The sequence below is a fragment of the Poecilia reticulata genome, linkage group LG5 (assembly GCF_000633615.1).
Source record: "Poecilia reticulata strain Guanapo linkage group LG5, Guppy_female_1.0+MT, whole genome shotgun sequence".
Lineage (NCBI taxonomy): Eukaryota > Metazoa > Chordata > Actinopteri > Cyprinodontiformes > Poeciliidae > Poecilia > Poecilia reticulata.
The window spans coordinates 12,626,722-12,638,182 of record NC_024335.1 but is presented as its reverse complement, the minus strand read 5'-3'; the positions used below and the strand labels follow the sequence as shown (position 1 = coordinate 12,638,182).

The following is an 11,461-nucleotide window of genomic DNA, read 5'->3' as shown; positions in this document are numbered from 1 at the left end:
AATAGGGTTTTTACTCTTCCATTTACCACTGTTCACCCTGACTCTGAAAATACTGATGGAGATGAGCGACTGTACCTGGCTCTCCACGGTCTGGTATAATCGCTGGCTATCTTCAAACTGCCAGGCCCCCTGCTGCTCCATGTTCTCGCTGTCAGTCTTTTCTTCTGATTTTTTCAACCCTCTGCCCTTCCTTGGCCTGAAGGAGACAGAATTTAATAATAACTCTTTTGGAAGAAAAAAAAGGAGAGATATTAAATATGTCTTAAACCGTTAAACACAACAAAGAAAACAACAATGTATATATTTTTCTTTTGTATCTAAAACAAGTATGTGAGCAGTTGGCAAAATGAACAATAAAATTTTAAATATTGTGTAGCACATTTGGGGAAATGACAAAAAGCCTCTAGCTTTGTGTACTTTATGTGAGAGTTTACATATGAGCCAAGTGCTGAGAGTCTGTTGGGATATAAAAAGCAAAGATAAACCACCTCCTCCTGCGCACAGGGCTGGTGCTGCTGCTAGCAGCTGGACTGCCTGAGGGCCACCGGCTGGACTCCGTTGAAACAATCTGGCAGTGAATGGTGCCCAGCAGCAGCATGAGACACATGGGCTCGAACACCTCGCTGGCRCTGGCCCTGGGGACCTCCAGGTACAGCAGCACCGCTGCCACTGAGGGGAGCAAAACGTTTGGCAACAACAAACAAAGCGCTCTCTTAGGGGAGGCATTATAACAGAATTYATGTGTGCTAATGAGCTCTCGTCTGTGCCGCTSAGCTGTGGAGGGAAACGGGGCACAGAAGTGCATAAATGAATTTAAACAAACAGGAATTCAGTAAGTGAAGGCTTGATTAAAATGTAGTGTCATTGCACAACAAATAGAAATTTCAACAGAATGGAGCCACCTAAACAGATTGTTTTCACATCAATCCCAACATAATTGGTTCCAAAAAAAGTCTAAATAGCACATTAAAATTACACATAGCAGGGCTACAAAGGCTAAAGTCTTTTACAGTGGAGATGATGCTACCTGGATCCAGGGACACATGCTTAATATAATTAGTGATATGTATAGGGCTGAAACAATGAATCGATTACTGGAATGATCAACTAATTTAATGATTAACTGGAGTTTGTAACCTTAAACATATCCTGATAACTGTCCTGTTTTAATAGTTTGTTGAAAGAAATAAATATCTGGAAATTTTTTTAAACTTTTTGATAGCCAATCATTAATCTGTAAATAAGAAATACATAAGTCAAGTAGGAAGAGCTGTGCTTTTCACATGTTGATGTTTGAAATATCTTCTTTTTTTTTTTTTTACTGCAGGTAAAATCTTTTCTATAAATGAGCAAGTGTACACTTAAAACAATGTTGCCCAACACTGTTCCTCAAAGCAGACGGCCCTGCATGTTTTAGACGTTTCTCTGCTTTAACACACCTGATTCAGATGATTGCAGTTCAGCAAAAACCTGTCAATCAGCCATCAACTGAAATCATGTGAAGCATGAACTGTAAAAAAAAACACTCAGAACTGAAGAAATGGTTTGTTGCATTTTAAGAAATTTAATTTTCTTATTTGGGGAAAAAAAAAGAATTGAATTATTTTTATTTAAAAAGGCTTAAGTGATTCATCAGATTTAAAAATTAGCACATTTTTAACCACTTAACTGTTAAAATAATTGTTAGTTGCAGCCAGACCTATACATTAAGATCTGACTCATGAGGAAGTTGAATGCGTTCACCATGGGCTTACCTTGCAGAAAATATAACACAAGGATGCATGAGGAGATGGACCTGGAGGTCACCTGGATCCACCACTGGAAGAAGAAAGGGAACAGCAGAACTCTGACCAGACCTTTTCGAGTCAGTGCCGTCCATTGACTCTCCGGTTTGGCTTTACTGAAAGTTGATCCTGTGGCGACAAAATAACCAGCAACACTATTAAAAGTATATGCTACTCACATCAGATAGTTAATGTGTCATTTAGAATCGCATGCGACTTTACATAAAATGTTAAGTAATAATTCCTCTCACCTCTTACTAAGTCAACATCAATGAGGTCAGGTTTGATGTAACCTGTCTTYTTTGGTTTTCTCTCCAAACCCTTCAGTAAAAAGAAGCAGGGCAATTATTTTAGAGGAAACGAGACATAAAACGCCTACAACTTTGGGGAAAAAAAAACATCTTACGCCTAAATCTGCTTTCTCCAGGGATTTTTCCCAGACTTGCTGGTCATAGGCCCCGATCTGTTACCAGAAACAGCACTTTTTATTATTTCGTTTTCAGCACACCACCACATAAGACTTGTTTATTCAATTTATACTGATGCATGTTAAAGAAAAGCAAAAAGTCTGATCAGTTAAAGCAAAAAAAATCTCTTTTTTACTAAGAGTGTTGTTATTGGAACATCTTTAAAATATATAAATCTCTTAGTCTGGTTTTAAATGATATACATAGACATTTGAAGGTATGAGTTAAACTCAGACAGATTAAAAGTTCAAGTCTGGCAGCAGGAAACTACCTTCTGTGTTGTTTCTACAACATGTTAAAACAAGCCATACTTAAGCAGAAGTTAATTTATTCTCTTTCCAGACTTTTATAAATTCAAAAGGAGCTGCCTGCTTCTGCTTTCTCCATACAGGCATTGMAACTTTCTATGCATGTTTGCGGTTTTTGTACATGATTGACAGGTGGCAATGTAAAGTAGAATACCATCACAACTATCATAAACCCTAACCTTCCTGTAAAATTTAAAAACGGAAAACAAACAGCTAGTTATAAATTTGAAAACATCAACTATGCTGTTAGTAATAGTAATTTTTATTTCAATACATAAACCTAAGTAAAAATGAAACGATAGCTGTCCGATATCTGACCCGACCCAGAAAACTTGATTAAATACAAAATGCATTTCTCAAGTGAGTATTMAATTTAATACAAAAAAACAAATTCCAACTAGCGAGAGTCATTATTCACATATTGACAAAACATGGAACTGAATGAATCTTCCCAGAAACGACCAGCCAATCAAAATTAGTCCAAGAGCCCATTCATAAATTACCCAAGAGGTCACAGCAAAACAGAACATCATTTAAATCACTACTCGCTTGTCTCAGTTAAGTTCAGTGTTTATAATTGAGGGATAAAAAAATAGATGGGGTAAAATGGAATCTGTGAGACGAATACACAGCAAAAATGAAAAAATGGKGATGGAAAAAGAACAGAGGACCCTGTCTGACATTAGCTAAAAACATTATTATTGCCAAGACATTTGGGAAAATATGCTGCGGATATACAAGACGAAAGTAGCACTTTACAGGTGGTGTAAAACAAATACAACTTTTCCAAAACAATGTAGCAGTTTACTAACATTTTAACAGAATTAAAGCTGCTTCACTGCTTTTACTGAGCAAATTCTGAAAAAAAAAGTCCATTCAACAGTCTGAAATCTTAGGATCACGCACTTGATTCAAAGCAAACCAGCTTGTCCCCAAAAAGAAGATACAAAAAAAAAGATAAAGGTTTGGAGTGGCCTAGACAAAGTTCAGACTTGATAGCGCAATTGGTTATTAGATTAGGAACTAATTAATTTTTCTCATAAGGCCGGATTGGTTTGGTTAGCTTTTCCCCTTAATGTGCAACCATCATTTGAAAACTACTTTTAAACAAATTATCTTTGTCTGATGATTAAATGTATTTAACAATATGAAACATGTAAGGATAATGCTATTTATTACTTTGTCAAAAGCAGGAAAACAAACAGCTTCTGAATTAATACACAMACAMWMWCAMAAMRYKWTWTTYWSRKRWAAAAAARAAATGCTATCCATCTCAGTATAAAATCTTAAAATAGTTTAAAGACAGATGTTGTTCTTACCTTCTCTTGATACCAGGCTATTSTGGCCATTGTTGTCAGAGACTGGAACCAGAGATCATGTCATGTTACTGGACCGCGGAGGAGAAACTGGGCAGAGGTTCAGATTAGATTTAAACAAAGTCAAACAGGCTGACAAACTGCAGAACTAYAAAAGAAAGTGAAAGAGAACCGCTTTGTTAAAAAGCTCGTATRTGTTTCATTCATTCAATAAGCAGTATAAAAAAATTGAAATGAAACTTACCTAAAATTAAAGTTGGTTGATGAACAAACTGGAAAGAAATCTTCAGAAACCATCACAAACGGATTTTAGGATCGTTCCAGCGTTTTGTTGTCAGACTTTGCCGCCCATACTGTGTGATTTACTTCAGCTGAAACATTTCAATACTAATAAAGACTCATTAATGTTCACTTTAAATCCTCACATTGTTTAAAAGCGTTTTCCTCGACATTATTTCAACTATTCTGCACTTCCAGCTAATTCTTCCTCTTCCCTTTTCCGGGKTTTTTTGTGTTGATGCTTGAATAGTTATTTTTCCCTCAGCATCGTCTGTCAGGAGGAACCTGAAATCCTGTTCGGTATTTTAAAATCTAAAAGCAGATGTGTAAATCAAAACGAAAACCAAAAAAACACWAACAATTAGTTTTATTTAAAAAAATCTAAATTTTCAAGCAAGCATAAAARTATTTAGCTTGATTTTTCCAAACGGATCATCGTAACTGCTGCCTGAGAAGACAAACACGGGATGAAAATGACGAAGCGGCACTCAAAATTTCAGCCAATTAGAGCGTGACAAAAAAGTGTTTGCTTATTCAGTAAACCGTTAGGTAAGCCAAAAAAAAAATAAAAAATAAATAAACGTATTGATATAGAGGGTATATTGAATATTTCCTGTCATTAATACATTTTTATGTAACATATTAGCAGGACAATATTCCATATTTTACTTTTTTGTTTTTATAGGAATAATAAATCTGATATTTCAGTTAAGAAACTGACTATGATTGTGGCTCACAAAAACGTGCGAAGCAAATTTAAATAGCATATGGATTACTACTACAACTTCTACTACTACTTTTACTATTCTAAATTAAGACATAATTGCTTTTGGTAACCAAAAATTTAAAAGCCATAGACAATGTGCAGCAAATCCGTGGGGGGAGAGATTCTTTTAATTATTAGAACTTCATAATTAACAAGTTAGTCCACACTACATGCATGCAACGTAGTAATTTTACATTTAAAATTACAATCTCATCTTGATTTTGTTGTTGTAAAAATGCTGTATTCTTCTACTCAAACTAACCTAATCCATTACAGTATTTTAGAAATTTGAAGGACCAGTGAAGTACTAATTATCTTGGTAAAAATGCTCAAAGATAAACAGATTTTATAGGTTTGCTGTAATGCATCCTAGATGGCAGGCTGTCAAGACAGAGACAGAGTCATTTCTCATTCGACTCTTGAGTGTCCACTAACGGTTGGTCGTGCTCTGCTGCACACACAATCTTCCTCTTGACCTTCTTGTTGGATGAAATGATAAAGAAGGGACTGAGGGAGGCATAGCAGGAGGAGAAGAACACCCTCATGTCAGCCACTACTGGTGAAACCTTTGATACAGTCAACATGTAGATCCAGATCACATTATCAATGCCAAAGAACACAACGTAGAGAACCACCAGGGTCACCACAGTTTTAGCCGCTCTAGTTTCTGCCCTGCTGCCATGAGAGCGACGGATCCCTTTCACCTGTTTGCTGTGGCGGTGCAGAAGCAGGAGGATGTACCCGCTGGAGCCCAACATCAGGGCTACAAATGCAAAATCCCTCCCTGAGACAGCCACTCCGTTAATAACATAGGACATATTGTCTCTGAAGTCCACATGACAGAAGCCGAGGTTGAGGGTGAATGCAGGGATGGTGCCGTTACGTGGAGCCATGGAGAAAAACGGAGCTGCAATGCAAATRGCCATATTAAGGAGCCACAATGCTGCAAAGGTCGGAAGGACCAGAGACGGAAGCAAAGGTTTCAGCTTTGACAATCTGGGCCCTGCAGGGGCTATTGTCATGGCCTGAAATACACTGAGCATGCAGGTGATGCACACAGACAAGGCCCGTCCAACGCGATAGGCGTAGATCACCACCTTACAACCAGGGTCATTCAGAAGATCCTTCAACCCAAATACAGTCATGGTCTGTGGCACACAACGAGTCAGCAGTAGCATCAGGTTGGAGAAGGCAAGGTGGCAAAGGATCATGTCCACAGGAAGTAGCTTGKGTTCAGTACAGATTATGCTGGCGTACGCCAGAAGCACAACAACGTTCCCCAATATGCCCAGGCCTGTTTGCAAGAGGAAGGAGACCCCTTTGATGGTCACACAGAGATCCATACCACCAARACCTGCATGAGACAAGGTTTAAACAGTAGGCATGACAAAAACATCTGATGCAAACCACATAAATCTTAGTTGGATCATGTGAAACAAACCTCAGTAATCCAAACCTAATAGACCTTACTCTCGCTTGAAGCTACGGATATAAAGCAAAAGTATTTTAGTAAACAGGCTGCCAAATAGCCCGTGAGAGACAATTTATAATCCTCAAGGTCCCTCAAGACTGCTGGCCAAGATTCAGCTCACAGTTTGGCAAATTAACGTAATAAGCTAACTTTGACTCACATTGTCTCAGAGGAATAGAGTCACAAACGAAACACTTGACTTATTATAATACAATAATGGCTAGTATAAACTGGGAAGCTTACAGAGTGATTTCTTCTGATCTCCCTGGTACTATGATTTCTTAATGAACACATTTCTGAACACAGAAGGATATTGTTAAAACTATCTTATGTGTCAGGAATAAAATAAATGATTTATTTTTAAAGGTAGCCATCAAAAAAGTTAAAGCGTTGGTATTTTATCTCGCCCTCAGTATGAAAAAAAGGTGGGTAGTACTCAACATTTATTCGAGCAACTTATCTGAAAAAGTGGTACTTTTCAGTGTAGTTTTAACCTACACATACTTTATACTTGAGTATTTTATTAGTGAATATTATTGTTATAATACTCATAAATTCCTGGTTAAAAWTCCTGGATACTYCACCCAGTACGAGTAACTTTTCTGAATAATGAACAAGTATATTTTAACCAGAAAWACATGAGACGGATACAAACCTATAGTTTGTTAAACTGYAGTTTACCTATAGTAAACCTATAGTTTGTTTTAATATAAGGTTTGCTGTTTTAATGTTATTTTCCGTTTGCTGAACCTGTTAAGACATTTGGAGATTAATTAGATACACTAAACACTACATATTGTTAATGGATGTACTTACACTACTGAAAGCATTAGCTTCCTCAGTTTCATAGGGAGAAATTGATTTGGAAACATGTTTTTTCTGCCTTAATATTTGTTACTTTGTAATTATGTCATTTATTAAAAAAAATTTCTTTCAGTTTCAGCTTTAAATGACCAGAATTTGCACATATCTTCATGTAGTTATTTTTCCTGTCTGAAGGCATTATCGTAAAATATTAAATCAGGTGTTATAATCAGGTACTCGGTACTTAAAGAACATTTTTACCAAATAGCTACTTTTTNACAGTTTTGTGATATGTAGAGCTGTTTCAGACTGTGTTTTGAGGACAAAAGCATCCTCGGCTGTATGAGTAAAGCAAGCAGAAGGTAGGCTGTTGATCCCACACGYGGAATTTACATTTGGAAACTCGTGACTTGAATCCGAATGTGGCTAAAGCTCTTATCTCTACAAGGGAAACTAAGAATTCTTAGGCWGAAAAACAAAACAACTGCTTCAGAGAAATGGTGGGAACATTCAGAGCAGCCAAATCAGCAGTTTGTTACATTTTGTGGTAAAGACGAAAGAATGCACTGGAGAGGCTCAGACATCTACAGAAGACAGCGGAGCTGAATGGTGGGAAGATATTTCTCATGGTACAGAGATGTCTCTGTCTGCCAAATGAAAAGTGTTTTCTAGAAGATAAACATGTCCTTTTCCAACTCTAAAAACAGAATGGCTAGACTAGATTAAAAGAAAAAAAAAACAATAAGAAGACAAGATGTGCTCTGAAAAAAAAAATCAATCTGCAGCAGAATGATGCAAAAGAAAAGGGTCACACAATCAAAAACACCAACAATGATCTGGAAAATGCACATAGCCAAACCTATGAAAAAAGCCTCACAGTGCTTTGTATACTTATGATTTCAAATTGTACCTCTGTATATTTTTCTGGAGCGTAAAGGGGTACGCTGCTTTCCAATACTCGGCGCCTGTGAAACGAACTAGCTGCAGCATATCAAACAAAACTGAAGGCAGAAAGATTCATCTGGTAAAAATGTACAAAGAAGTGAATTCATTCTTCATCCGCCTTCAGCTCCAGACTTCACTCAGTAGTTCCTACMAAGGATTTTTTAAATGCCCATGCATCCTCTCTCCACTTCTCTAAATCCAAATAACAGACTATTGTTACAAAATGTAAAAACTACAACTAGAATCCCTTTCAGTCGTCTCCTCTGACTACAAAATGACTCAACCTGAGTAATATTGATACCCAGACAGCTGTGCTGCACAGTGGAGAGCTTGTGTCGCAGAGTGACAGCAGCAGCTTGTTTGACATCTAGGTCACAATTCAGCACCAGGACACGCCTGTCACTTTCTCATGGTAGCCATGCATTACAAATCCCATTTCAATTACTTTAACAGGACAAAATCATGAGAGAAGAAGAGCCTTCTAGCTTCTGGTTAAGCCTTTTGGGAAACTCAGTGCAGATTTAGAGTTGACAGTGTTGACTCATACAAAAATCTGGTGGTCATAATGGGTTTTATGCCTCTTTGATGTGTGTGAGTATCGGTTTAGATTAGCACAAAAAAATTTGGCTGACTGTGGCCGAACTTTGACTGCTGGCCAACAAAACAGCTTAGTCACTGATGCAGCTGAAGGGTGCAGAATGGAGGAAATGAGACACGCAGATAGCAGTGATACTACAGCTTCTCTTGCCATCACACAGAAAATGAACACTCTTCGTAAAGACACCCGAAGGTAATTCATATTTGCTCACAAARTGAAACTTACTTTCTTATTTTCATGGCTTCCTCGTTGTCGTGGCGGAAGAAATCATAAGATTTATAGGCTCTGACTGCCTCTCTGCGATACACGCCCAAGTTAAACACTGTGAAATAAAAACAYTTCATTAATATAATACTCACACTGTCATTCTATAAAAAAACAAAAAAACAAATACCCACTGATTTCATCCAAAATGTTAGTCCYTACTCAATGGTCTTGGCATTTATACTAGTATCTTGAATTGTCAATATACATACACTATGTGGATGAAATAGTTAAAACAAATCTAATATTTCATGCTTTGTTTTAAATTTATGTATCATCTTATTCCTATTTTATTTTKAATGTAAATACTATTAAAATTCAGAAATAAATATTCAAAATTGAATCCAGAGGAAGATATTGCTAACTCCTTTTTCATCCATGCTTGTTCATTTCAAGTATAACATTTTAATGCATTTCTATGAAATGTCCTGAATCTTCCATGATTTCTTCATGTTTTGTTTTGAAAAAATCCAGTAATTGTTTGAGTCTTTTAAGCCGTGTTGAGTGTTAAGTCTTACRACGTTCTGAAGCTCTAAAAAATCTTTCCTTTAGACTTTGGCTTCTAAAATGTGAGCAGGATGTCATAATATGTTTCAATAATGTGAATGGCAGGGTATGGAAACAGCAGCAAACATCTATAGAAAAAGTTTGAAAGAACCTTCAAAAAAGCCTAAAACACACCGGCTTAAGATCATTAAAAAAACTTTAAGAAAGTTTGTGACCTTAGAAGCAAAATATTTATACAAAATATTATTTATAGTATTCTTTTTTTTAATTATTCTTTTCATTTTGTACTTTTTTCTAAGGGTTTATTATGACTGTCATAGTGTAGGCAGACTCAGCGTGTAAGATGAGTTTTATATATTTTTAAATAGAGAATAATGCATAAATGTTTAACTGATGTCTGATGTGCAAGTCAATATGTTGGACTTCCTCAGAATAAAATGTCGCTCCTCAAGCTTCACCTTTGGTTGGGACTCCAATCCAGTTGAGGTAACGTGTGAGTTTCTTTGACATGTAGGTCTTTCCTCTGGCAGGCAGGCCGATCATCACGATCATTGTTGGAGAGTTTGTCATATAAGAAGCCCATGCTGTAAGAYCGATCCAAAAAARATTAATGACCATCATAGACGAGATCRAGTCATATGAGTGTCTCCTKATACCCAACATGTTATAGAATATATCAAATTGGGTATTTTGCTGCAAACATAATAACTAGGCCATCATCTGTCGACTGGACAAAAATAATCGTCTCTTTGGACACAAATATCCTTTGTGGTCTGAGTTCAAAGAAGAAATGAACGGTGGAAACATCCTGGGAATGAAAAGCAATTTTCTTAAGAATAATGGAAAGAGAGTGTCACACAAAGTATTTTTAAATTGCCAGTCAGAAKTGACCTTTTGGTCATCTTTGCTAACAGTCGCTTACTAATGTAATTTGGAACCTTAAACGAATAACCTTCAGTACAAAAGATGTGATTAAAAAAACATTTGTAAATTGGAACCGGAGTGGAGTGGAGTGGACAAAACATGAGCTCACGTTACAAATGCACCTGTGGATTCTTGACGCAGTCACGCACAACTTACTCAAATCTAATTCTAGAAAACCAACGGGGAGTTAGTTCACTTACAGCATTTCTTCTCGTTGCATCTCGGGTCTGTTCTTTTGGCTTCTGTGGAGTTTGTGGAAGCTCCAATGTCTCTTTGGGTGCAGGACATGTCGAAATTTAATCCGTTTTTATCTACATGAAAAAAATCTGCACATTCTCAGGGGAACGTTGTCCAAACTGATCTCTATGYGAGGGAATGAAAAAAGATAGAAAAGGCAACATTTAAACAATTGTGTCCATGCAAATTCCAGAAAAAAAAACCTGTGTCAAAATTAAGCATATTTATTAGTATCTTTAAGGTTATGACTTCGTGTATCCCTGGCAACATCGATTGCTCATTTGGATGTAAAGGACCAGAGATGCTGCCGCTACATCATCTATGCGATTACAAAAATATTTAATCAAAATCATGCGATGCGACCTTCACTGACCGAAAATGTGGACATTTATTTGGCATAATCTGCACAAGGCGCATTTYCTTTAGCATAACATGAATAAATTTACCTGATCGCTTTGCAAATCCGAGGATTCTTTTAAACTATAGCACCGCCTCTGCAGGATTTAATCGCGGATAAATACCCGGATCAGCAGGACCGCAGTCTGAACCGGACACTGCGGTCGGAGGAGCCAGTCTGGTCGGTCGGCCTGTCCTTCGTGTTGAGGCTCGTCCACGGCGGACTGGTGTCTGTCTGTCCGAGCTGGAGGTGCGCCTCCACGTCAGATTCTGTTTTTTTTCTTCTTCTTTCTCACCCTACCGTAAAACTGAGAATAGAAGCAGTTCTACTGCAGCGCATTACACTCTACACTGCACTACACTGCATAGCAGCATTTCACCATTTGATCAATCAT

The 11,461-nt window shown here is 37.2% G+C and overlaps 2 protein-coding genes across 5 annotated transcripts in view; both read right to left on the bottom strand.

Annotated features, from left to right (window-relative positions):
- Window positions 1-11,362, bottom strand: part of LOC103464749 (6-phosphofructo-2-kinase/fructose-2,6-bisphosphatase 2) — a 33,237-nt gene extending 21,875 nt beyond the window's left edge. The window contains exons 1-4 of one of the 4 annotated variants that reach the window (XM_008409065.2): window positions 11,117-11,362; window positions 10,634-10,796; window positions 9,968-10,093; window positions 8,964-9,060 (exon numbers count right to left, since the gene is read on the bottom strand). In XM_008409065.2, coding sequence (XP_008407287.1) covers window positions 8,964-9,060; window positions 9,968-10,093; window positions 10,634-10,721 — 311 coding nt within the window. In that variant the 5' untranslated portion in view covers window positions 10,722-10,796; window positions 11,117-11,362. The remainder of the gene's footprint in view (window positions 1-8,963; window positions 9,061-9,967; window positions 10,094-10,633; window positions 10,797-11,116) is intronic. The other 3 variants (XM_008409066.2, XM_008409068.2, XM_008409067.2) reach the window with 3 other exon arrangements.
- On the bottom strand, window positions 5,088-6,421 carry ora1 (olfactory receptor class A related 1). Its single transcript, XM_008409064.2, has 2 exons — window positions 6,362-6,421; window positions 5,088-6,274 (listed from the first exon to the last, which is right to left on the bottom strand). The coding sequence occupies exon 2, from the start codon at window positions 6,261-6,263 to the stop codon at window positions 5,322-5,324; it is 942 nt and encodes a 313-aa protein (XP_008407286.1). The 5' UTR covers window positions 6,264-6,274; window positions 6,362-6,421; the 3' UTR covers window positions 5,088-5,321.
- Window positions 11,363-11,461: the final 99 nt, after the last annotated feature.